Genomic DNA, 25,208 nt, shown 5'->3' on the forward strand with positions numbered 1-25,208 from the left:
AGAGAGAGAGAGAGAATGCAAGTTAAAAAAGAAAAGCACAAAGGGGAGTACTGCATGTGCTCCTGAGAAAACCCTGCCACAGCACTGGGATGGGATGGGATGGGATGGGATGGGATGGGATGGGATGGGGAATGGGAGGCACCGGTTTGGCTCTGCAGAGTTGCTGCTGAGATGCCCCTGTGTGGGATTTGTTCCCCAAAAAGGGACCACAAGAGTCACAAACCCTCCCTACACTGCACCTAAGATGAGGATGAGGTCCTTGTTCAGTTCCAAAATACACCCTGCAGATCTCACCCCACACTGCTGATCCCATTCCAAACCTCAGTTCCCAGCTCTGTGCGTTGGGGTCCCAGGACATGGGGAAGGGACACCTGGGCCAGGCAGGAGGAAGGTCAGGCTGCCCAAAGCCTTTGGAAAAGGCAGCTGAGCACCCAAACCCCTCGGGAAAAGGGTGTCCCAGGGAAGGGATGGGCAGGGCTGGGTCATCTCTGCTGATAAATCCATAGGGAAAGAATAAAAATCAAAGTGCCTGAAAGCAGAATGGTCAGAGGAGCTTTGGGGGAGATGAATGTGGCCACAGGGACGTGGCTGGCATCTCCATCAGCCCGGTGGGAATGCAGGGGAAACAGGGCATTCCCTGCAGGCTTTTGTGGGGATGTCAGGGGGAGGATGAGAGCACCCCACATCCACCCACCCCCTTCCCATGCACTTACCCCAGGGCCCTCCAGTCCCAGCTGTCCCCTCACCCCAGGGGCACCATCTGTACCCTGCAAGAAGAATCCTGGAATCACAGACTGGAGGCTGGAGGGACCCACAGGATCATCAATCCAGCCCCTGTCCCTGCCCATCCCAGCCTGTCCATCCCTGGCAGCGCTGTCCAAACGCTCCTGGAGCTCTGGCAGCCTCGGGGCCGTGCCCATTCCCTGGGGAGCCTGGGCAGTGCCCAGCACCCTCTGGGGGAAGAACCTTGCCCTGAGCTCCAGCCTGAGCCTGCCCTGGCCCAGCTCCAGCCGTTCCCTGGCTCCTGTCCCTGTCTCAGAGTGAAGAGCTCTCATCAGAGCACCCAGACCCTCCATGTCCCCTCCCCAGGGTGACCAGGGACCTCCAGGTGCCATTTGGGAGCTCAGCTGGAAGTGCTGCCCCCTCTCTCCTCCAAAACCAGGGACAGGGACCCCTTCAACCCCCTGAGGTTTCCTTGAAGGGAAATGCCCCCAACCTGGGCTTCATCCCCACCAAGGTACAGAAAAACTCTTACTGTGTCTCCTTTGGGACCAGGACATCCCTCCAGCCCTGCTGGACCCTGGGGAAAGCAAAGGCAGGGGGATACTGGGGAGAAGAGAGATGTGGCTCCCTGTCCTGCTCTGTGGATGAGACCCCAGCCCACAGGAACCTGCCCAGCCCCCGGAGGTGCCTCACACCCAGGGACAATGTCCCCACCAGGTCACCCGGGGGACACAGCCCTTCCCACCCACTCGTGGGGGGCCACAAGGATCCCCAAGGTCAAGGATTTCATATCCACTTCCCAAATACATGGGGGACAAATTCCAGCAGCTCCTGGGAGAGAACTGGGGGGATGCACCCACTCCAGGACAGCACCCACTCACCTGAGAGCCCCTGGGGCCAGGGGGGCCACGTCTGCCCTGCAAGCCCTGGGGACCCTGCAGAGGGGAGACGGGGAGCCACAAATCAAATCCCGGCAGGGTAAAACCTCTCCTGGGGATTCCCAGCTGCCGAGGAGCTCCGGAGCTCCCAGCTTATGGCACACTAAGGGGAACAGAAAGGATTCCCACCCCTGACCCAGCCTCTGCAGCTTTTGGGGTGGGTTGGGATCACATCCCAGCTAGAGGGGAGCAGCCCAGGCTAGGAGAGGCTCCATCCCAGGACACCCCACCAGGCATCGCCTACCTTGGGGCCGCGGGGGCCGGGCATCCCAGGAGGACCCATTTCCCCCTGCGGAGAGAGCAGGGCAGGGTGAGCGCAAAATCCCAAATAACAAAGGATGGGGAGGACGGGGCACACCCACCTGAGAGCCATTGATGCCTCGGCATCCCACGGGTCCCGGCTGGCCAGGCTGGCCCTGCAAGGCAAGACCCACAGGGGAGGTGGGACAGGGACTTGTGAGCATCCCTGGGATGCTGGAGCGCTTTACTGGTGAGTTTTAACACCAGTAAATTTCAACCACCAGTGCTTTACTGGTGAGTTTTAACACCACGTTTCCTTTTGCAATCCTCCCCCCACTACCAGGGATGGTTTTAACCAAATGCAGCATTTTTAGGTGTAAATTAGAACTGGGAAGGACAAGGTGCCACTCTGGGCAGCAGCAGCTCTGCTGCCTGAACTTTCACTCTGAACAAACCCCTGAGACTCACCATGGGACCAGCAGGGCCCGGGGGACCCACAGAGCCATCTTCTCCCTGCAGCAGAGAGAAAAAAAAAGGCACTTTTTGTTTTGATTCTCTCCTTCATCCCAAATCCTTTTTTTCCTTCACATCATTTTTCACATTTCTTCACACCAGCTGCCTGATGTCCCCTTGGACATTTGCTGACCAACCCCAGCTCCCTCTCATGTTGGAGAATGCATCCATGCACCACCAAACCACTTCAATTTTCCTTTAAAATCCTTTTCCAGCCCTTTCCTGGACGGGATGTCTCCCAGTTGTGTGGGAGCACTGCGATATCCATATGCTGAGAGCAGCCTGGAAAAACCAGGTGCTGCCAGCCTGGGATTCATCTCAGCTGGAGGTGGCACCTAAAATAAATCCCAATGTGCTCATTTTTCTTCATTTCTCCTCATTCCCAGCCAGAACAGGGATGGGAAATGCTGGAGGCAAGGCCCCAAGGTGCCTGGATACAAATCCCTGCTCACAGCCCTCCTCCCAGCAGGAATTCCAGGCTCCTGCACCCCTTTGGGGAGGGCAGGGGGCATAGGGAAGGTAAATCCACTCACCTCTGGCCCTGCAGGGCCCTGGAAGCCCATGGCCCCCTTCAGCCCTGCCATCCCCTGGGAGAGAAGGTGGGAATGAGGTGTCAGCACCCCGAGGTGACACTGCCCTTGTCCCCTCCCTCACAGGGACAACACAGTGACCACCAGGGCTTTGCCAAAGCCAGGAGAGTGTGGGCTGGAGCTTGGGGACATGGCAGAGAGGGACAGGGGGCAGGCCAGCAAAGGGGGTGGAAGGAAGGCTGTGAGACCCCTCCAGCTCCACAGGTAACTCACCTGGAGCCCAGCAGGACCTGGCAGCCCATTCTCTCCCTTCACCCCCTGGAAAAGCCAAGAGCAGCCTGAGTGATGGAGGAGAGCAGGACCTGGGGCTGGGGGGCTGTGGCAGGGAAGGAGAGACCCCTGCCCACCCTGGCAGGGCTGTGAGGGGCAGGGACAGCCACCCTCACCTTCACTCCCTTCTCTCCTTTGTCCCCAGCTGGTCCAGGGGCTCCCAAGAAACCCTGAAATAGAACAAGGATGAAATGGGAACAAGGATGAGCCCCAGCTGGGCCACCAGGAGTTCAAATGTGGCTGCTGTGCCTCAGGGGACACAATCAGGGTGGGGCAGGAGGATGGGGACCCTCAAGGTGGTGCTAAATGGGGCAGAGCCTGGCTGCTGGTCCCCAGCATGGTGTCACCTCCCTGCAGCTCCTGTTGCACTGTGCCACCCACAGCAGTGGCACAGGGCTGGCACAGGGCATGGCACAGGCACGAGGGTACAAAGTGTGGCCCAGAACAGGGATCTGATAATTTACATGGGACTGCTGCTTCAAAAAGTAGAAATTAGCTCTCAAACCCACCGGGATGATCAGACCTTTGAGGAGCCCAGAAATCTCCTGGGCAGCTCTAAAAACGTTGGCCTTAACAAGACTAAGTGATGGGAAAATTAAAAAAATTAAAGGGTGACAAATCACCAGCATTCACTTTTTTATGGATATTTCCCAAAGCCCTGGATGAGCCTGGGGAGGAGCTGCAGGACCAGTGCTGGTACCAGTGCTGGTGTTTGGCACCAGGAGCATGGGCTGGGGCAGGGGCTGGCACTGCTGGGACTGGGGCTGCCACCTCATCGTGCCCATGGCTCTGCAAGCCAGAGCCAACTCACCTCTTCTCCCTTGTCCCCAGCCAGCCCTCGGTCACCCTGGAAGCCCTGGAGGCCCTGGGAAGAGGGAGGAAGGAGCAGAGCAGGCACTGAGGGGCTGCCCAGCACCTCCCACCCGTGTCCACCCCACTCCCCAGCAGCTGCTGAGCGTCCCAAACTTTCCAGCAACATCCAGTCCCTGTCCTTTAACCCCCCTGAGAAAGCTCCCAAGCCCAGGGGCATTGTCTGTATTCCCCAGAGATTGCTGCCAGGGGTCTGGAAAAGGGACCAAGGAACCAGATTCCTGGATTGAACACTATCCAGCCATTCTGGAATTACTCTCATTTCCTGGTGACCCTCCAAATTTTGAGCCCTCAAGTCCACGGAGCACCCTGCTTTAGTGGAATGTGTCCCTTCCCATGGCATGGGGTGGAATGAGATGATTTTCAGGTCCCTTCCAACCCAAGCCATTCCATGATTTGCAGGTATTTTCCACAGGGAGGTCCAGGTGGAGCAGCCCAGCCCTGGTGCTCAGACCCTTCACCCCCAGGAGCTGCAGCTCTGGTTATCCCAGCCCCTTAAAACACACGTGGGATGCTCCATAACCCTTTGATTCCTGGGAAACCTAAACCTCGAGGCACTAATCCAGGCCTGCCTGCTTTAGGGACTGAGGAGAAATATTCTAAAGGAGGTAAGAGAAGGAAGAACAGCTTTGGGGCTCCCTGTCTGCTGCCTGGGGTTTGCAGCTCCAGTTTCCCTTGATCCTGAGCATTCCCTGAGCCTGCTCGTGGCTCACCTGCTCCCCTGGCAGCCCCCACGGCCCAGGTTTGCCATCCAAGCCAGGGAAACCATCAGAGCCAGGGTATCCCACACGTCCTGGCAAGCCCTGGAGCCCGGGTTCCCCCTGAGGAGAAAAATCCGAGCACAGAAAATGTAAAAATCCACATTAGCAGTAAAGGAAACACTGGAGCTCTGCCTGCCTCTGGCTCTGGAGCTGGGGAAAAGCTTCATGCACCCAGAGGCTGCAGGTGTTGGGCACGTGGATCTTTCCAGGTTCTCCTCCAAAACCCTGGGATAGTTGGAGCCAGGGGTTGTACAGCAGGAAGCAACACAGAGGGCAGGGAAGAAGAAATGAGAGTGAGAGAAGGTGGAGTGAAAGCTCCTGCATCAGCTCCTGGCTCAGAGCCATTCCTGATCCTTTCCCACATGCAGGAGTCAGAGCAGATCCACCTCAGCATCCATCACCAGCTCAAGCTTCAGGGCAGCTTTTCCTTTACCCCTGAGCTCAGTGCAATCCTGAGTCCAGGCAGGTTGAAGGGCAGGGTGGAGCAGAGCTGCAGTGATGTGTGAGTGGGACATTGCTCTCCTGTCCTTGCACCCACAGGGAGCTGAGCTGGCCAGTCCCAGGGGGATGGGAACCCAGGAGGGATCCCCATGGAGGGGCACAGGCAGAGCTCACCCATCCCATCCAGAGCTGGGGCGTTTCCAGAGGGTGACCAAGGGCTCTGGGACAGCTGGTTTGGGACACCTGTCTGGGAGAGCATCACCTGGGGGCGTGCAGCACCCAAAGGGGCTGTGCTGGGTGTGACTGAGCCATCCCTGGTGCTGCAGGCACAGCACAAGAGGAGAAGGATTTTGTGCAGAGCCACCCCTGCCTGGCACAGAAAGGTTGGGAGGGGAGCAGGGCATCGATCCTGCGGGAGCTGTGGGTCTGGATGGTCGGGACTGACTGAGAGATCTCTAAAGCCAGGGGTTGGGACTTGTGCTTTATTGCAAAGGGCGTGGGTGAAAGGGTGAAAGGGCCCTGCTTGGAGCTGCAGCCACAGCTCAGAGCAGGCTGTGAGAGCAGTAAAGAAGAGAAGTAAAAGAGTAAAGTAAGAGAAGTAAGAACGGTGAGAGGTAAGAGCATAAGAGAGGTAAAAGCAATAAGAGAGCGAGGTTCCCATTACAATACAATCAATCTTCTTCTGTGTTGAATATTCTAACTTTCACTCACCAATCTAATACAAGATACAAATCCTATAGCATTTACATACAGCCTATAAGAATCACTACATTACCAGACTGTGTTACACTTTAAACCCTAAAAACTACTCTTTGGACCCTCTTTACCAAGCTGGTAGGGTCTTTTCTGACCCTTGGACCTGTCTGCAGGCAGAGGGGATTGCTCAGTCAAGAGGGGATTATTTTCAGCTGGCCATACTATTGTTTTCTAGTTGTTCAGTAACTAAGGTTTGGTATCTCAAAGGTGGCTTTCATTTCAATCTCACTTATAGTTTCCATATTCTCAAAATCTTTTGCCAGGCAATCATATTTATAAGGTTTTCCATTTTCATCTTCCCCAACAGATCCCATCCCTCCAAACCAGGGACACCATTCCCAAACTGTCCCTAACCCCCATCAGCCAGGGGCTGATCCAAGAGGTGCCAGGGCAGCCCTGAGGGCACATTGAACCTTTCCAAAGTGTCCCCAGAGCCCTCACTCACCGTGTACCCCCGCTGGCCTTTCTCCCCTGGCTCTCCTGGTGCTCCACAGGGTCCCTGTGCACAAACAGGGATTGAGTCACCCAGGGTGTCCCAAGGTGTCCCCTCATCCTCCCCCCAGCCCTGTGCAGGCTGGGAGGACAAGCAGCAATGCCCAGAGGAGACCTTGGGAAGGGCAGAGTGGGATTCACATCCCTGGCACCCCCACCCTGCCCACCATGCCAGGGGCTGTGCCCAGGGCATGTTTGGAGCCAGGATTTATTTTTCCACTGCTTTGGTTCCTGATGGGATGTCAGGACAGGGAGTTTTGTTTTCCTTTCCTTTGCCTTATGGCCAGATGGGGGGAAGCATCACCCAGCAATGCCAGGGTAGTGGGCATGGGGCTGAGACCCCCCCAGCACAGGCTGGCCCCACACAAATCCTGCCCCAGCCCTTCCCTGCCTTGTTTTTGTGCCTCTGGGAGGAATCCACAAGGTCTCTTCCCCAAAAACAAGGGCTGGAACCTGATGCCCCAGGAAACGGAGCCAGTCCTGCTCAGCAGGCAGAGATGGAGGGGCTGTGGCTGCCAGGAAAACCCTGGGAGTTGGATATCAAACATCCTGGGTTTCAGTGGGAAGCAGACAAGAAATCCATTAGGCTGTTTTGAAACCCAATCCCAAAGTCCCTAATTACAGCACAGCAGCAGCCACAGCCCGAGTGCTTGGGGACATCCACCCTGAAAGTGTCCCCAGGGCAGCCAGGGTGGCAGCAGGGCCACCAAGGGGACAGCAGGGCTTTTGTACTTACAGGTGCTCCTGTTTTCCCAGGATGTCCTGGGGGCCCGGGAGCTCCAGGTTTTCTCTGGATTAAAAAGAAAAACATCGGTAAAACGCATCAAGTGATTGGAGCAAGGAGAACTCAGCTGGCAACAAGGAAAAATCCAAACACAAAGTGACTGAAGTGGCACTCACCGGCCAGCCTGCGTGCAGGAGTTGGTAAAATGATGATTGCTGAAAGAAAAATGAGGGGAAAAGCAAAATGTTAAAAACAAAAAAATCCCCAATCCCCTTTTGCTGGCTTTATAGACTTTCTCCTTGTCTTGGGAAGATGCAGCAATGAACCACTCCTTTAATTCAATTATTTATTTCATACTCTGCATGCAAGGCACAGGAGAAAGAACAACCTGGGGATAATGTGTGGGAAATAAGGAACTACTTCAGTAGAAAATTAGGCAGAGCCCACTTCTCCTGGGGTTTGGTGAAATTCAGCTCCTCCATGGATGGCCTGCAGCCCTGGGACACCAGAAATGTTTAGAATATGGAAAGGTCAGAAACCAAAGGACTGTCAGATAAAATCAGCTGCACTTTGCCCTCAGTGGGGAATCACCTCCAGCCTCTGGAAAACCCAGAGGAGCAGATGCTCAGTAGCTTTTCCTCTTGCTGCTCCCAGCAGCCAAATCTTGGATGCACTTCCAATTTTTCTGAAAAGCAGATAACCACAGAGAGGGGAAAACCCACCAGAAAGGCCTAGGGTGGCTTAATCCCATCCAACCACAGCTAATTCCATTTTATTTCCAAACCAGCATAAAGCTCCTAAAACCACCTGGTGCAGCCTCCTCTCTGCACATTCCCAAGCCAGGTTTTCCCAGATTCTGGGAGGTGTCCAGGAAATAAAATGTCCATCTCCAGCTACCAGCAGCACAGGGAGGCAAAACCCATCTTTCCTCCTCCTCCTCCTTTCCTTGGTGACCCCAGACCGATGGTCCAGGCAGCTCCTCCAAATCCTGCCTCGCATCAATGGCTAAAATATCCCTTTCCTTATCCATCATCCCAGTCCCAGGCAGCTGGAGGGGCAGGATTCCCCTGTGCTCCCCAATTTCAGCCTCGAGGGCACAGGGAAACCTCTCATGTGGGGAGAGAGGGGAGGAACTCATGGAGGAAAATAAACACAGAGCTTTCCACAGATGGAAATATTCCCAGCAATGAGCAGCACTCTCATGGCAGATGATGGATGGCATCCCTGCTCCTTTCAAACTGATCCCAAATTGATTTCTGTGGGTGAATGGTGCAGCCCCTGCCAGGACCATGTTCCTCCTGTCCAGCCAGTTCTCATTTCCCTCAAATTCCGCTCCCAAAACCTTTCTGGAGGAGGTTGGAGCAGGGCCAACGCTTTTGCCTTGTCTCAGGAATCAGTGAACTCTGATTCACTCAGGACAGGATATTATTTCATCCAACCTTTTAAAAAGAGGGAAGACAAAATCCCACGTGAGACTCGGATTTCGGAGCAGCAGATGCCAAGGAGGGGGGAGCAGTTCATTGGCTCTGCAATTCCAGCAGGAAACTCTGGGAGCTTTGCTGCAGCTCTGACAGGGGGAGCAGCACAAGGGACGGGAGGGAGGATGGGGAGCAGCAGCCCTGGGGATCTGTGTGGGGTTGGGGATCTGTGTGGGATTGGGGATCTGTGTGGGATTGGGGATCTTTGTGGGATTGGGGGTCTGTATGGGATTGGGGGTCTCTGAGGATTGGGGATCTGTGTGGAGTTGGGGATCTGTATGGGATTGGGGTCTGTGTGGGATTGGAGGGGTCTGTGTGGGACTGGGGGTCTGTGTGGGATTGGGGAGCTGTGTGGGATTGGGGGGGTCTGTGTGGGACTGGGGGTCTGTGTGGGATTGAGGGGGTCTGTGCTCCTGGAAAGCTCCAGCTGGGAGCAGAGCAGAGGAACTGAACCCTTCAGCAGCCCTGGGGGAGATCAGGGCAGGCCTGGCAGAGCAGCTTTGGCTGCCCAGCCTGTGCCACCCTCTGCAGTCACCCCATGGCCACTCTGTGCCACCCTGTGTCACCCTCTGCAGTGACCCCATGGCCATCCCCAACCTGTGCCATCCCCACCGTGGCAAATGCCAACCCTGCAGTAGCAGCACATCCCTAAAATTTCCCTATTTTTTTTCACGGATCAATTTTTTCTTTCCCTCCGAGGTTCCCAGGCACCATTCCCCAGCCTGACCTGCAGCTTTTAAAGGCATTTTAAAGGATGAAAGGGAAGGAGTCTGGTGCTGCAGATTTAGCTCTCCAGTAACTGTGGGAGCTCCAGTTCTCCTTCCCAGGATTCTGGGACTTCCCCACTGCTGAAGCCAATTCCACAACAAGCCAGCAGCAGTTCCTGCCCCTCCAGCCACACTGAGACAAGTTCTTGGCAAAGCCAACATCTGTCAACACATAGGGAACACAAACACGGGACAAGGGCCTGGGCTGGAATCACAGCGGCCTTGAGCTGCTTTTCCTTAATTCCCAATAACAACAAAGGCTTTTTTCCATGGGAAAGGAGCAGGAGAGGCTGCTGGGCACCACAACAGCCACAGCTGCTCTGGGACAGTCACCACATCCCTTGTTTTCCCAACCCATCCTCCTGCAGTGTCCCTGAGCCTGAGGAGCTTCCCTGCTCCAGGATACCCCAAATCCCCCAAACCACAGGGATCTGCTCCATGGGAGCACAGAGCTGTGGGGGCTGCAGGCACAGCCAGCCCCAGCCCCAGAGCAGCCACTTCCTCCCCGGCCTTATCTCAACAGAGATTAACAAATCCCAGCCCAGGGCTTTGGGTTTTCCTGCTGCCGCCGGCGGCACTGCCAGGGTCACAGAGCCACAGACACAATGGCCCTGGGTGGCTTTGGGGTGGCCCACAGACCCCTCAGCAGACACTGCCTCCCCCTGAGATCGGCACTGGGCCAGCCCTGCTGGGACTGGGCCAGCACAGAGCCCAGGGGACAGCACAGAGCCCAGGGGAAAGGGACAGAGACCAGGGGACAGAGACAGCACAGAGCCCAGGGGACAGCACAGAGCCCAGGGACAAGGGATAGCACAGAGCCCAGGGGACAGGGACAGAGAGCAGGGGCAAGGGATAGAACAGAAACCAGGGGACAGCACAGAGCCCAGGGCACAGGGACAAAGGACAGCACTCAGAGCCCAGGGGACAGCACAGAGCCCAGGGGAAAGGGCCAGCACTCAGAGCCCATAGCCAGGATCCAGCGTCTCTCCAGCTCTGCCTTCCCAAGCTCAGACAGGACATGTTCCCTCCAGCATTCCAAAGTGGGGACACCAAGAAATTCCTGGTCCACAGCAACATCCATAGGTGTGACTGTTCCTGCCTGCAGGACAGCAAAACCTGAGGTCTCTTTGCAAACACAGGCGAGGGGAAGGTAAAGGGAATCCTGACTGCAGAGCAAAGGATGGGAGCAGCTCTGCAAAGTGCTGTAAGCACGGCCTGAGAGCAGGAATTGGTTTGGGAGGGGTCTGCCCTGGTGGAAGCAGATCCCTGGCGTGGAGATATCCAGCTCCCTCTCTCCTATCCCTGTTTATTCCTGCACACACTGCGTGCCCGTGATGGATCTTGGATCCTGCACAGCTCCTGCCCTGGAGCAGCAGGAGGATGGCAGAACAAGGAGGTTCTCCAGGTCAGCCAAAACTTCTGCAGATGATCAACTCTCCTGCACTTCCCAGCAGGAATCTGATCTCTACTTTTATCCAATTCAACCAAAACCACAAAGGTCTGGCCCAAGGACTCCCAGCAGGTCAATCCAAGCTCAGATCCAGAGCTGTAGAGGACCACCACCATCATCATCATCCTCCAGCTGTGCTGTGCTGGCAGAGCAGAGAGCCTCCTGCTGCATCCCCTCCCCAGAATCCCAGCATTTGCCCTGGAGCAGAGGATGCAATGATGTCTCTTCACCAATGAATGAACTGTGGAGAGCTCAAATATCCTGCCCAGGGTCACTGGAGCTCTTGGAGTGTGGAGCCTGAGCTCTCAGCAGCCCATTGCTCTGGCCCTGGAGCCACTGATAGCATCGTGCCACACTGCAGGGCCCCGAGGGACAGCAGAGCCATGCAAACAGAGAGCATTGCCAGCCCCAGGAAAAGTGCCTGGGGCACTTAGAAACCCAATGCCTTCAGTACTGCCCTGCCCAGGCCAGGCTCCACAGGGAGATTCAAACTGAGATTAATCACAGCAATGACAGTGGCTGTGCTGTCAGGACTTGGGAATTCTTGATGAACCTGGCTGGGCTGTTCAGTGAGTTCTGGAGTCATCCCATGGGGTTTTGCATCCAGCTGTGCAGTGCCTGAGGCACTCCTGCCTGCCCACAGATCCCATCCTGCTCCAGTGGATCAGGGAGAAAATACCTCAGCAAGAGCTGGATGGGCACAAACCCTGTGAGCCAAACCTGGGGCACAGCAAGGAGCTGGGAGAGGGTGGGACACAGGAGAGGAGCTTTGTAATCAGCACCACAGAGCAGGAGAAGGGCTGCTCATGCCTGGCTTGGATCTTCCCTGGGCCCTGTCCTGCAGAACCATCCCAGGGAGGTGATGGATGGACCATGGGGGGCCAAGATGTGCTGGTCAGTCCCACGGGACAGAGGGACAGGGCACACGCTGATCCCATCCCACCCACAGAGCCACCCCCAGGGAGCTGCACCTCCTTCCTTGGAATCTCCCTCTGCCCTCACCTCCCACCCAACAATGGGGAATCTCAGCCACAGCAAACCCTCCCATCCCATCCCATCCCATCCCATCCCATCCCATCCCATCCCATCCCATCCCATCCCATCCCATCCCATCCCATCCCATCCCAGGGATGCTGGAGCTGCAGTCATTAACTCACCGTGAACGACTGCCAGTCCTCCCTGGAGTTCCTCCAGAGGACGATGGTGGGGACACCGGGGATGCCAGCAGGGCCGGGGTCACCTGGGGGGCCCGTCCGCCCCATGGCCCCGGGGTATCCCTGCAGAGACAAGGGCAGCTCCTTCAAACCAGCAGGGATTTAGGCTGGACACAGGCTCTGCCTCAGAGCAGGGTCAGGGTCTGGGCAGGGCCTGGGTCTGCAGGGCTGGAGGATAAATGTCCCTGCAAGATGATCTCATGGATATGAAATGGGGCTGGGCTTTGGGACATGCCAGTGTCCCTCCTCCAGGTGGCCTGAGCTGCAGCTGCTCCAGCTCCCATTGAGTGCTCAAAGGGAAGACAGCAGCTTGTCCAGGCAGCTCAGACACAGAATCACAAAACAAACTGAGCTGGAGGGACCCACAGGATCCCCCAGGGCAGCCCCTGTCCCTGCCCAGACCCCCCAACAATCCCAGCCTGTCCATCCCTGGCAGCGCTGTCCAAACGCTCCTGGAGCTCTGGCAGCCTCGGGGCCGTGCCCATTCCCTGGGGAGCCTGGGCAGTGCCCAGCACCCTCTGGGGGAAGAACCTTGCCCTGAGCTCCAGCCTGAGCCTGCCCTGGCCCAGCTCCAGCCGTTCCCTGGCCCCTGTCCCTGTCCCAGAGTGAAGAGCTCTCATCAGAGCACCCAGCCCCTCCATGTCCCCTCCCCGGGGTGACCAGGGACCTCCAGGTGCCATTTGGGAGATCAGCTGGAAGTGCTGCCCCCTTCTCCTTCAAAACCAGGGACAGGAACCCCCTCAACCCCTTATGTCAGGTCCTTGAAGGGTAATCCCTCCAACCTGGGCTTCATCCCCACCAAGGTGCAGAAGAACTCTTACTGTGTCTCCTTTGGGACCAGGACATCCCTCCAGCCCTGCTGGACCCTGGGAGCCCTGGCCCTCCTCTGTCCCTCATGAGGATGTTGAAGACCACAATGAGCTCTGTCCCCAGTCTGCTCCAGCTGAGCCATCCCAGTGCCCCCAGTCTGCTCCATCTGAACCATCCCAGTGCCCCCAGTCTGCTCCATCTGAACCATCCCAGTGCTCTCAGCTGCTCCTCAGGGACCCCTCCAGACCCTTCCCTTGTGGCCTCTTCTGAACACTCTCTCATAACTCAATATCATTTTTCCTATGCTGCTTTCTAATAACTCAATGTCACTTTTTCTATCGTGGTTCCCAAAACTGCCCCAGAACTCAAGCCTGGCTTAATCCTGAGCCTGGGCTTAAAGTGCTCACTAAACCCAGTTCCTTCCTTTTCCAAACCCACAGTCAGGGCCACCACCCTGCAGCTGCAGGAACTCCCACTGCCCACTGGATGAAAAACCCCAAACCAACCCAAGCCATGGGTGGTGTTTGCCCCACACCCCACACGGGACCTGCCCCTGTTTCTCTGGGTACTCACTTTGTCTCCTTTGGGTCCCACCAGTCCCCGTCTGCCAGGACAGCCCTGAAAGGCAAAGGAGGTGAGCTGTGACCCCAAGGGGAGATCCCACAGTGACTGAGGGACCAGGGCCACAGCCCCAGGGAAAAAGGGACTGAAATGGCTGATTCAGAGCAAACCAGCAGCTTCAAGTCCTCAAGAAATACCCCAAAACCCAGTGTGGGGTGGGAAGAGCCCCCTGGTTTGGCTGCACCTGCAGCTGAACTGTGCCATCCTGAATAACCACAGAAACACCCCAGACCAAGCAGGAGAGCAGGAGAACATCTCCTGACACATGGGGAGGACAGGCAGTGTGTTAGGGGGAAAAAAAAAACCAACCCTAAGACTGAATCATATCCATACTCCAATAGGTGTTTGGACCAGGACAACTTTTAACTGGTGGGAGATGTGATCTGGGTAAAAATGCACATTTTGGCCAAGGACTGACCCCACTTCAGGGCTTACCAAAGAGTCTGTGTGGGCAGGAACAGCCGGGGGGGATCCTGGCATTTTGGGATGATAGCAATTCCCTGTAAGGTGTTCCCTGACAGCCTCTGCCTGTGTCTGCTGCAGCTCTGACAGCCTCAGTTCCACACACCAGCTTTGCTCTGAGCCTGAAGGTCACCAGATCTGAAACCCACAGAGCTCCACGGCTCAGTTCCCTCTCCCCAGAGCCCCCCTGCCCTCGGGAGCAGCAACAGGACAACAGGGAAAGAGCTGGGGACACATTTTATGGCTCTGGCCATGGCTGAGTGTCACCACTGAGCTTCAGTCCTACACAGAATTCCAGCCTGGTTTGGGTTGGAAGGAATCTTAAATCCCACCCCATCCCACCCCTGCCATGGCAGGGACCCCTCCCACTGTCCCAGGCTGCTCCAAGCCCCAATGTCCAACCTGGCCTTGGGCACTGCCAGGGATCCAGGGGCAGCCACAGCTGCTCTGGGCACCCTGTGCCAGGGCCTGCCCACCCTCAGAGAAAAGATTTTTCCCTAATATCCCACCCAATATCCCACCCAAACCTGCTCTTTTTCCATGTAAAGCCATTCCCCGTGTCCTGTCCCTCCATGCCCTTAAGAGCCCTTTCCCATCTTTGCTGTCAGCTCCCCAGCTCTAAACTGGGATGGAGCTCTGGGAATGGTGTTTCCATCCAGGATCCTCAGGACCAAGGACACAAATCCCATCTCCAGCCTCTCTCCAGGACAGCAAAGCAGTTCCCCTGGCTGGGTCCCTGCTCACAGCAGGGCTGTCAAACGTCGTGACGTTTCCTCTGCTCCTGGGATTTTTTCAGCCTCCAGCATCTGTTCCTTTTGCCATTTTCTTCTATTTTTGCAGGCAAGAGCTGCAGCAGCAAGGAGATGGCTTGAGGGGGAAGTTAGCAGCCCTAAATTTAAACCAAGGCTGGCTCAGGGATGATGGATTTAGTGCCAGGTCCCTCAAACAGAGCCATGGAAACGGCCCTGCAGGATCCCCCCAGCCCCAGGACAGAGCCCACAACTTCCACAGGGATGGAAGGACAAGGGAAGGGAAGGTGCCAAGGGACATTTCAATGGGGAAATAAAAGAAAATTTTCTGAAGAAATTGTTGAGATAATGGAACCAAATGAGGGTAAGAATTTTGGCAGAATAAACAAACACAGAAAAATATTTTAAAACATTTTTCTGCTATTCCTCAATGAAGACAAGACTCCTCTAAAACTTTTTCTATTTCAAGTTTACCTCTTTTTTTTACAATTTTCTTTTTTCATCCTCAATGAAGACATGACTCCTCTAAAGCTTTTTCTAGTCTAAGTCTACCTTTTTTTCCCTAAATTTCCCTTTTTTCATCCTCTACAATGACTGAATGACTTGAGAAACAGTCAGAACTTATTACAAGATAAATTCATTGCTCTGCTTTGAACCAGGCATCAGTTTGGGGGTGAAGAAGCCAAAACCAGCGATGCCAGTTGGGTCCATGGGTGGATGGCAGGGGTTTGTGTGGGGACTGGAGGAGATCAGGGTCCCCTCTGATCCCCTCAGCCTAATTCTGGGCTGGACCAGCATGAAATAAAAACCCACAGCGTGATTCAAAGATTTGAGACTATCTCTAGAGCAAGGAGGACAAGGCAATCATCTTCTCTCTAGTTTTCACTGAAGTTTCTCCAGGAATATCAAAAATCTTTCCACAAGGTCAATGCACAGCCCCACTGTGCCTGCACAGGGAGGGTTCCCCACCCTGGACAATGTTTCCCATCCTGGAGAAGTTTCCCCGCTCTGGGGAAGGTTTCCTATCCTGGAGAAGCTTTCCCTGTGCTGTTTCCCCATCCTGGAGAAGGTTTCCCACTCTGGAGAAGGTTTCCCATTGCGGGGAAGTTTCCCTATCCTATAGAAATTTCCCCATCCTGGAGAAGGTTTCCCATTTTGGAGAAGTTTCCCATCCTGGAGAAGTTTCCCCCCTTGGGGAAATTTCCCACCCTGGAGAATGTTCCCCATCCTGAAGAAGCTTTCCCTGTGCTGTTTCCCCACCCTGGAGAAGGTTTCTCACTCTGAAGAAGTTGCCCACCCTGGAAAAATTTGCTACCCTGGAGAAGATCTCCCCATCTTGAAGAAGGTTCCCCATTCTAGAGAAGCCTTCCCTGGGCAGTTTCCCCATCCTGGAGAAGGTTCTCACCCTGGGGAATGTTTCCCACCCTGGACAAGGTTCCCCATCCTGGAGAAGGTTTCTTCTCACTCTGGAGATGTTTCTCATCCTGGGGAAGTTTCCCCATCCTGGAGAAGCTTTTCCTGTGCAGTTTCCCCATCTCAGCAGCCTTTTCCCTGCACCCAGCCCTCCCTGCCCTCCTGCACTCACCGGCAGCCCCGGCGGTCCCGGCAGCCCCGGCGGTCCCGGCTTCACACAGCCCTGGTGTCCAGGTGCCACCCACAATCCGGGCTGTCCTGCTCCAAGGGGAGGCTCGGGGACACCCAGCGCTGCCCCTGCCCTCAGGGGACCTTTGGGGACGTTTCCTTTGGGAGCAGCCCCCCGATGAGCTGGGGGGGACACCTTGGGGAAGGGGTCCAGGCGGGGTTTGCCTGTGTCCCCCGACAGCTTCTCCGTGGTGACGTTCTCCTCCCGCGGGTCAGAGCCACGCTCCTTCTTGGCTGCTCGGGGAGGGTGGATGGAGGCTCCTGGGTGGAGGAAGCACTGTCAGATTCCCAGAAATTGTGATGGAGAAAAGGAGGAAAATCGTGGACTCACCTGAGCTTCTCCTGAGCGCTGGCCTGCCGGGGCCGGTGATTTTATTGTAGGTGGAGTTCAGCAGCTCAAAGCCTTCATCCTCAATGGAAAGGCTGCCCTCTTCCTCCTCCTCCTCCTCCTCAGCTGATGGCATCTCGTGAGCAGAGAGGGAAGCCAGGGCACTCCCGTCAGGCTGGAGCTTGAGGGTCCCCTGGGCATCCTCCCATGGCCAAGGTGGCCCTGGGGCAACATCTGAACTGGTGAGTCTGGAGTCCTGAAAAAGGAGAAGGGGAAAAGTGAAGTTTGAAGGGTTCAGTTATTTTTCTCCCTTTCCTGCTCAGTGAAGTGCCCAGGGAGGTTTGGAGTGCCCATCCCTGGAGGTGGCACTCAGTGCTCTGGGCTGGGTGACAAGGTGGGGATCTGTCACAGGTTGGACTTGGTGAGCTTGGAGTCATTTCCAACCTCAGTGATTCTATAATTCCTCATTTCCCACATGCAGGAGTGCTGCTGGGGGAAGGAGAGGGCACAGCTGGTGAGTGGCAGGCAGGAGCCCTCAAATTCTGGGACAGTTCATGCAGAGTGAGCAGGACACTGCATCCACCTGCAAACCAAAACTGCATCCTCCTACAAACCAAAACTCACCTTCCACAGGGGACACGGGCTGCTCTGGGCACCCTGTGCCAGTCCCCACCCTGCCAGGGAACAATTCCTGCCCAATATCCCATCTAACCCTGCTCTCTATCAGACTGAAGCCATTCCCTGTGTCCTGTCCCTCCATCCCTTGTCCCCAGTCCCTCTCCAGCTCTCCTGGAGCCCTTTTAGAGCCCTGGAAGGGGCTCTAAGTCCAGCCCAGAGCCTAAGACAGAAATCCAGTCTTGAGAGCAATCACTGAAAGAGTTACAGCAAATGTATAAAGTGACAGCAAGGATTGATCTGTCCCTCCAGCCTCTGCATTCTGCTGTTCCTGCACATTCCAGGGCTCCTGGTGCTCTCCTGGTGCCAGCAGGTCAGAGGGGAGCTCGGAGCCCCCACCACACAACCTCCCACTGGAGCAGCTGCAAACCTGCCAGGGCTGGGAAGGGAAGACAGCCACAAGGCCAGGAGGAGCTCCTGGATGCTTCCAGCAATTTAATTCAAGGCAATGACTTGCAGAGGGCTCACTCTGTCCTCAGCTGTCACCGTGAATGGTCCCTGCAGCTCTCAAGGGATCTGTCAGCCCTACCAGGTCCAGCAGAGCCCAGCACTGCCCTTGGATGGGGCAAACTGCAGGGCTGGGAGAAAAATATCCGTGGTCAACACATAAACCCTGAGTGTGGAAAAGGAATCAAACTCCAGAGTTCCCTGCCTTTCAAAATCCCACCACTTTCCCAGCCAGCTCCAGTGAAAACACCTCACACTGGGCTGGTGGGTGCGTGTGGAAGTCCTGGAGCATTTCCAGCAGCCCCACATGGCCACCAGCCCTGCCTGGAGCCTGCTCCGAGCTGCCCTTGCCCCCAGGGGGACACGGACAGTGTGTGGCCCCCGGAGCTGGTGGCCCCGGAGCTGGTGGCCCCCGGAGCTGGTGGCCCCGGAGCTGGTGGCCCCGGAGCTGGTGGCCTCCGGAGCTGGTGGCCCCGGAGCTGGTGGCCCCGGAGCTGGTGGCCTCCGGAGCTGGTGGCCCCGGAGCTGGTGGCCCCGGAGCTGGTGGCCTCCGGAGCTGGTGGCCCCGGAGCTGGTGGCCCCGGAGCTGGTGGCCTCCGGAGCTGGTGGCACCCGGAGCTGGTGGCCCCGGAGCTGGTGGCCCCGGAGCTGGTGGCCCCGGAGCTGGTGGCCCCAGCCCTGCCTGAGGAAGCAGCTGAGAGAAGTCACTAGAGGGAGATGCAGCCCCACGCTTGCCTTGCAGGGCCGGGAAGGAGACCTGGAGAGTCCTTCCCATCCTTCATCCCACATTCCATGGGCTGAGCCATCACCTGCCTCCCGTCCTGCTCTGCTCCTTCGGCCTGGGAGCACCCAGGGGGATGTGCAGGAGCAGCAAAAACAACAATTTCCCTGCCTGAAGGGGTGATCCTTCAGGTGAGAGCCCCATTTGGGAGCTCTTGGGAGGCAGAGAGGCTCCAAAGGCAGCAGGAGGTGCTGGAGCTTTGACTCTGCTGCCATCACATCAGAGATTTCCAAGCTCTTCACATCCCAAGTGCAGGAGAAACATGAAATTTTAACTTTCTCATTTTCAAATGTTAGGTTTTCAGAGATTCTTTCATAAACACCTGAAGTGGTTTGCTCTCAGTTACAGACACTTACTTTGGGGGCGTCTTGTCTTATGATGTTACATACAACTTTTTACAATTTGTTATATTTTAAATTTAAATTGACTTTGATGTCAAGGACTCAGCAGTGGCCAGCACAGGGAGAAATTGCTGGAATTGGGGTTGAAGCCTCTTTATGGTTGGACTGAATGATCTTACAGATGCTTCCCAGCTTAAATAATTCTATTGTATTAAAAGCAGCCCCAGTTCATCCAGGTGAGCCACACATCACCCAGGCAGGGATGGATTGGGATTGTCTAATTAAAGGAAGAGTTACCCTGAATTAAATCAGCCTTCCCAAATCCATCAGAATCAATGGATTCAGTTGCACAGGGGAAAACCCTTCAGAGGCTCCTTCAGGTAATGTAACAGCCAAATTTCAAACTCAATTAGGAGCCACCCTGTCATTACTTTAACGAACTTGGTTTGTGGTTCTGTTTCTGTTTAAGCACGATGGCTGCGAGCTGGGGGTGGGCAGGAAAGAGCTGTAACAGAGAGACTCCAAAACAACACCTTTTAAAAAATGCTTTTAAAACTTTTTAGCCTTTCTAATACGATTTTTTTTTAATCGTTTATTTTACAAAGTCCTTTCAGGCAAGAAATTAAATTGAGAGCTGCAGAAAAAGCATCCTGGCTAAAACTCAACTCCATCATTTGTCCAAGCTCAAATGGGTTCAGCTGGTAATTGTGAGCAACCACATTCCCTGCAAGGTCACCTTCCCAGGAGGAGCCAAAGGGGAACTGAAGGGATCTGGAATTCCTCCTCAGCCCAGTGCAGCACTGGGATCTATCCAAAATCCCTCGAACAACGCAAAAAGCTTGTGCTTTTGTCCAGAAGATATTTCTGGATAGACTGAACCCCAAGAGGGACACACAGCCCCAGATGGGCCAGGCAGGAACCCAAAACCCGGGACTGAGGGAGAGCCATTGGCTCAGGATGGCCCCACCTGGAACTGCCTCCTAATCCAGACCTCTGCTAATAATGAACTTAGACAGAAACAGAGACAGCCAGAGGAGGCAGGAAAGAGGATTTGGGCACTGATCAGACTCGAGCTCGGACCCAGGGAGCTGAGGAAGGGGCAGAGGGGCAGGAGCAGCTCGGGGCTTCCCCTGTGGAGGGATTCACCAGGACAAAAGGACATGGACAGCCAAGGGCAAGGCACGAGGAGCTCCAGCAGGAGGAAAAGGAAAACCCGGCTGGTTGATGTCACATCTCCTGCCCTGGCTGATGTCACACCCCCTGCTCACACCCAGAGCCAGCCCCACACATCCATGTCCAGGTGTTCACAGTGCCCTGCACCCCACACCCCACCCCAACTTTTGCAGGACATTTTCCCCTCTGCATCCCTGGCTGCTGCCATGGAGACTGGTGTCTGCCAGTGGGAATGCCTGGAGCAAGAAAACCCTTAAAAATCAGTGGGTTGGCACTTGGATTTTTATTTTTTCATTATTTTGCTGTTAAAATGCTAAAAACCAGAAGCCACTTGACGATCAGCTGTCCCAGGCAAAGAGGCTGCAAGGGTTGTAATTAATTCATTAAAATAAATTAGTGGAGGCACCACTCCATACAGAGAAGCAGAGGGGAGGATTCCACACACCCTCCCTTCAGCCCCTCACCCTCACAGTGTCCCCCCAGAGAAAAAAATCACCTGAAAAGATGCTAAAATTGGGTCCCTGATACAACTAAACCCACCTGGGCTCGACCAGCTATAAAGAAGTTTTACCCAAAATCTGGAGCATCACCAGGTCCTCCCTGTGCAGCCTGGGCTGGGACCTCTGCCAGGGGCACCTCAAGAGCCCCATTCCTCATTTCCACACCCCAGACAAGGTCCTGAGAGGGGACAAGGGACAGCAGAGTCCCCACAGGACAGCAGCTCCCTCGAGGGGAGCACGGGGGATATTTGTTCTCTCAAGAGCAGTTCCTGGAAGGGATAAACTCCACATTTTATCCCATACACGTCCATTTCTTGTCGAGCTGAAATGAGTTGAAATAAAGAATTTTTCTTTCAGAAATTAAAGCGTGAAGCAGCGCAATTTTGATGTTACATTTTTGGTGCTTTGGGGGTTTTCTGATAAAAAGCAGGTCTTAAAATGCACCTTTAATGGTGAAAAAAAATAAATCAATGTACTTCAGCTTCCCAACTTGATTTGTGTTTCTCCCTCTAACCAGTTTTTCTAGTTTTGATCCAAAGTGGTCATTTCCTTAAAACACATTTTGCAATCCCCAGGATTGGAAAGTTTCAGCTACAGCAACTTGGTGCCTCATTTTGTACACCTTGAAGTGGAAAATGAATGGAACACAGCAGCACCTCTCTGCTCTGGTGGATTAGCCCCAGGGGCATCAACAGCCAAAAATGTAAAAACCAGTTCCTCACAGGACCTCTCAGATGGTGTCAGGGAATGGCTTGGGTTGGAAAAAACCTTAAATTAAATTAAATTAAATTAAATTAAATCACCCCTGCCAAGGGCAGGGACACCCTCCACGGACCAGGTTGCTCAGATTTCCATGCAGCTCGACCACCAGGTGAGGAAAAGTGTGGTGAAGATTCCCAAATCCTATTAACCACGGGCTGTGAGGTGCTGCAGGGGCTGCAGTGCTCAGGTTCTCAAGAGATGATGCCCCAGCCTGGGAATCCCAGTGGGAATCCACATCCAGCTCTGGCAGCTGGCACTGGGAGCCCAGAATTCCCACACAGTGAAGAAAAAGGGTTTTTAATTCAACACTTGACATGGGAAAGGTCCACACTGGAAACTCCCATCTGGCAAGGCTCAGGGGAAAAGGGTCTCTAAGGAAAAATTACTGAGGTACAAGGCTGAATTATATTGGTTTGTGTAAACACAGCTAACAGCCAAAATCAATAGAATCCATCCTTGCTCCTCCAAACTGGCCAAATTTAGAGGAGAACCAGCTGAGAGGGACAAATTGGGAACAGCTCTGAATTTGTCCAAAAGCGTGAGAGTCGAGTGAGACATGTGGGGTTGAACTCCCAGAAATTCCAGCTGGGAAGTGGGGAAGGAGCCCAGATTGAAAGCAGCCATGAAGGATGATAAAACAGAAGGGAAAAAAGAAGGAATTGGCACGTGACAAGCAAGGCAGGGCCTGTGATTGGCAGAAAGTTGGATTAAAGAAGAATAATAAAGGCAGGAGAAGGCTCTGCCCCAGCCACATCTTGGGTCCAGAACCACAGCAGTGATGTGGGAAGAGCTGGAGAACCCCAGTTCTGTCCACATTTAGAAAATCCAGATGACATAACCAGATGACAATGAAATACTTCCCATTCCTGAGGGGACACAGAACAGAGGATTCTCAATCCCAGCCCCAGAACTCAACCCCAAAAGCATTAAAAATCTCAGGCTCTCCCCAAGATGAGCACTGAATTCTCAGTTTGGCTCAGAGAGCTGGGGAAGCTCCAGGGGACTGACTGGGAAAAGGCTTTGTGTTGTGCCAATATGGAATTTTAAAAAAGGAAAGGCAAAAAAAAAAAAGGCAAACAGGAAGCTTTGAGTAATTATAGGCCTCTTCCCTCAAGCTGAGCCCAAGCAAAATAACAGAACAACTGACATGGGGCTCATTAATAAAGAAACCACAGATATGTAATTAATGCCATGGTTTTGGAAAGAGTTTCTAACTTGGGATGTTGCCTGAGGAGCCTCAGAGTGTTGTATTGACAAAGATAACAATGCTGCTGCTGGACTTGTGCAGGGCTTTTCAGCTGGCACCACGCTCCAAAAACTCCTAAATGGCAAAGGGGTTAAAGCCCAGCCTGGAGCATCCCTGTTTTCAGCAGTCCAGACAACCAGCATAACGTTCTGCCCTCATTTTCAGCTGGGTAAAACAGAGTTCAAAGTTCAGGGTGTTCTCCTAGGAAACAGATTTTTTTTGTTAATAAAAGCCTCTTCCATCCAACAGCCAAAGGTACAACGTGATTCACTCAAGCTCAAGATCAAAGATAGACAATTTTAAACTATTTTTTTCCAGCACTTTCTAGCATCAAGTGCCTAGAAGAGGCTGCATAATAGAAAAAGAAAAAAAAAATCGAGGTTGGACTGATTTAAAGAAGGGATAAGTGCACCCCTCACCCCACAGGGGCTGAAATGTTCTCTCATGAGTTTCCCACATCACACCTGAGTGCTGGATTTGGGAAGGGAATACACTGAAAAAGAAATAAGAGAAATTATTTCTAGTGCCAGCTCCTAAAGGGGCTACAAGAAGTTTGGGAGGGAGACTTTTTACAAGGGCATGGAGGGATAGGACAAGGAAGAACAGTTTAGACTGGAAGGGATTTAGATGGGATATTGGGAAGAGGGGCTGGGATGGAATTCCCAGAGGAGCTGTGGCTGCCCTGGATCCCTGGCAGTAAATGAAAGGTGTAACATTTGTTCTTGGCTTTCAGTGGTAGCAGAGGGCTCCCAGAGTGGCAATTCCATTTCTGAAAGTCCAATGGTGTCCAACCTCAATGCACTGTATCAGCCTAGGTTTGTCAACAATACAAAACTTCATGTCTGAATCTAATACTTCTTTAAGAACCCATATACAGCATTAGTTTCCCAAACATAAGAGATTGTTCTAAACCTAAAAATTAATCACCACTGGAGAACTACCATCTGGAAACAAAGTTCAGTTTTTCCCTCAGCACAGGAAAGAATGGCATCTAAGAACTGCAGTTCATCCACAAGACATTAGACCCAAAGTAGGAAATACAAGGAGAACTTTTTCATGTCTGTGTGATCAGCAGACATTTGAATTTCTTATGACCTGAAAGAAAAACTCAAACAAAATAGCTATCAACTTATGAATCCTTGAGGTATCATAGAAAAAAAAATAATAAAAAAAAAGGAGTGTGGGGGATAATTCTGCTCAATGTCCTGAGTGTCCCAGGCCAGGCTGGATGGGCTTTGGAGCACCCTGGGATAGTGGAAGGTGTCCCATGGGAACAGGATGGTTTTTATTTGGACACCCCTGCGACCCCTCAGCAATGCCCCATTTCCAGGGGGATGTTTGGGGCTCCCTGATGTCCTACCCAGGCTCAAACTGAAGCAACCCAAAATCCTGAACAATCCCTGCAAACCCCCCATGCAGGGGCCACGGTCAGCTGGGAAGCCCAGGAGGATTCTGTGTGCTCCCCACGTTCCCACAGTGCTGGAGCCTCACCTTTCCAAAGGCAAGGCAGGACAAGCCCCATTCCTCAGTGCCCTGCTGGCCCTGCCCAGGGATGTGGCTCCCCCAGGCCACGAAGCTGCAGCAGGACACGAGACTCTGCTGGGCACAACATCAGCCTGGGAAGCTTCTGGAGAAGCTGATGATCAACCAAGGCTGTGCTGCCACACTTCTGGCACATGACAAACCCTAAAAGTCAGCAAGAGCTGGCCCAGGCAGGAGGCCAGGTCATAAAAGCTTGGAGAGCAGGGATAATTCCCAGCAGAGGCTCCTCACAGCAAGGCTGGGTGGGACAGGCTTGGTTTGGGGATTAAAAACCTCTGGGGTTCAGCTCAATGGATTATTATCATCACGTTTATCCCACAGTGGGTTTTTGGGACAATCAATTATCCACAGATCTTATCCTACTGGAGAAACTGGAGTCAGACTCTTCAGGGGGCTGAGATATCAGAATTATCAGGAACAACATCTCAAGATCAGAGAGCAGGGAGATGGAGCTGGGCTGCAGCCCCAGTCACATTCCCCACAGGGATATTTGGTATTAGCCAGGTGATCCAAGGCACCCAGGGGAACAGTGGGGTGGAGGAGGGACAGTCCCCCATGAGGGCTTGTCCTTGTTAGTCAGGATGGGCCAGCCCAAGCCCTTTGTGACAGGTTTTAAAGCCCAGCACCAGGAGTATGTGCAATCCTGATTCCCACAGGCTCCAGACTGCTCTGAGTGGACAGGAAGGATGGAATTTTAGGACTGAGTGAGCCTGAAGGAGAAACTCTGTTTTACCTTAGCACGAGAGAACAGAGGTGCCACAACCCAACCAAGTGTTTGCACAGAGCTTCCACAGCATTTTTAAATCAAGAAGGAATTTCCCAACTAGTTTGAACTGCCCAGAAAATTAAACCTGTGAAATTTTGTCTCTTTGGAAATCTGTGGGATTTAAGCTTTGCATGTTT

General features: G+C 53.9%; 1 protein-coding gene across 6 annotated transcripts in view; it reads right to left on the minus strand.

The window, feature by feature from the left end:
- The window catches only part of LOC106855943 (uncharacterized), a 77,270-nt gene that overhangs the window by 17,660 nt on the left and 34,402 nt on the right, over nt 1-25,208 (minus strand). For all 6 annotated transcript variants that reach the window (XM_088177445.1, XM_088177446.1, XM_088177447.1 and 3 more), the window contains 18 exons: nt 16,842-17,094; nt 16,455-16,771; nt 13,611-13,655; nt 12,171-12,290; nt 7,495-7,533; nt 7,331-7,384; nt 6,548-6,601; nt 4,858-4,965; nt 4,086-4,139; nt 3,391-3,444; nt 3,218-3,262; nt 2,948-3,001; nt 2,370-2,414; nt 2,024-2,077; nt 1,906-1,950; nt 1,605-1,658; nt 1,256-1,300; nt 714-767 (listed from right to left, as the gene is read on the minus strand). In XM_088177445.1, the coding sequence (XP_088033571.1) occupies nt 714-767; nt 1,256-1,300; nt 1,605-1,658; nt 1,906-1,950; nt 2,024-2,077; nt 2,370-2,414; nt 2,948-3,001; nt 3,218-3,262; nt 3,391-3,444; nt 4,086-4,139; nt 4,858-4,965; nt 6,548-6,601; nt 7,331-7,384; nt 7,495-7,533; nt 12,171-12,290; nt 13,611-13,655; nt 16,455-16,771; nt 16,842-17,094 (1,494 nt within the window). The remainder of the gene's footprint in view (nt 1-713; nt 768-1,255; nt 1,301-1,604; nt 1,659-1,905; nt 1,951-2,023; nt 2,078-2,369; nt 2,415-2,947; nt 3,002-3,217; nt 3,263-3,390; nt 3,445-4,085; nt 4,140-4,857; nt 4,966-6,547; nt 6,602-7,330; nt 7,385-7,494; nt 7,534-12,170; nt 12,291-13,610; nt 13,656-16,454; nt 16,772-16,841; nt 17,095-25,208) is intronic.

Source organism: Sturnus vulgaris, chromosome 22 (genome assembly GCF_052056855.1).
Source record: "Sturnus vulgaris isolate bStuVul1 chromosome 22, bStuVul1.hap1, whole genome shotgun sequence".
Classification (NCBI taxonomy): Eukaryota; Metazoa; Chordata; class Aves; order Passeriformes; family Sturnidae; genus Sturnus; species Sturnus vulgaris.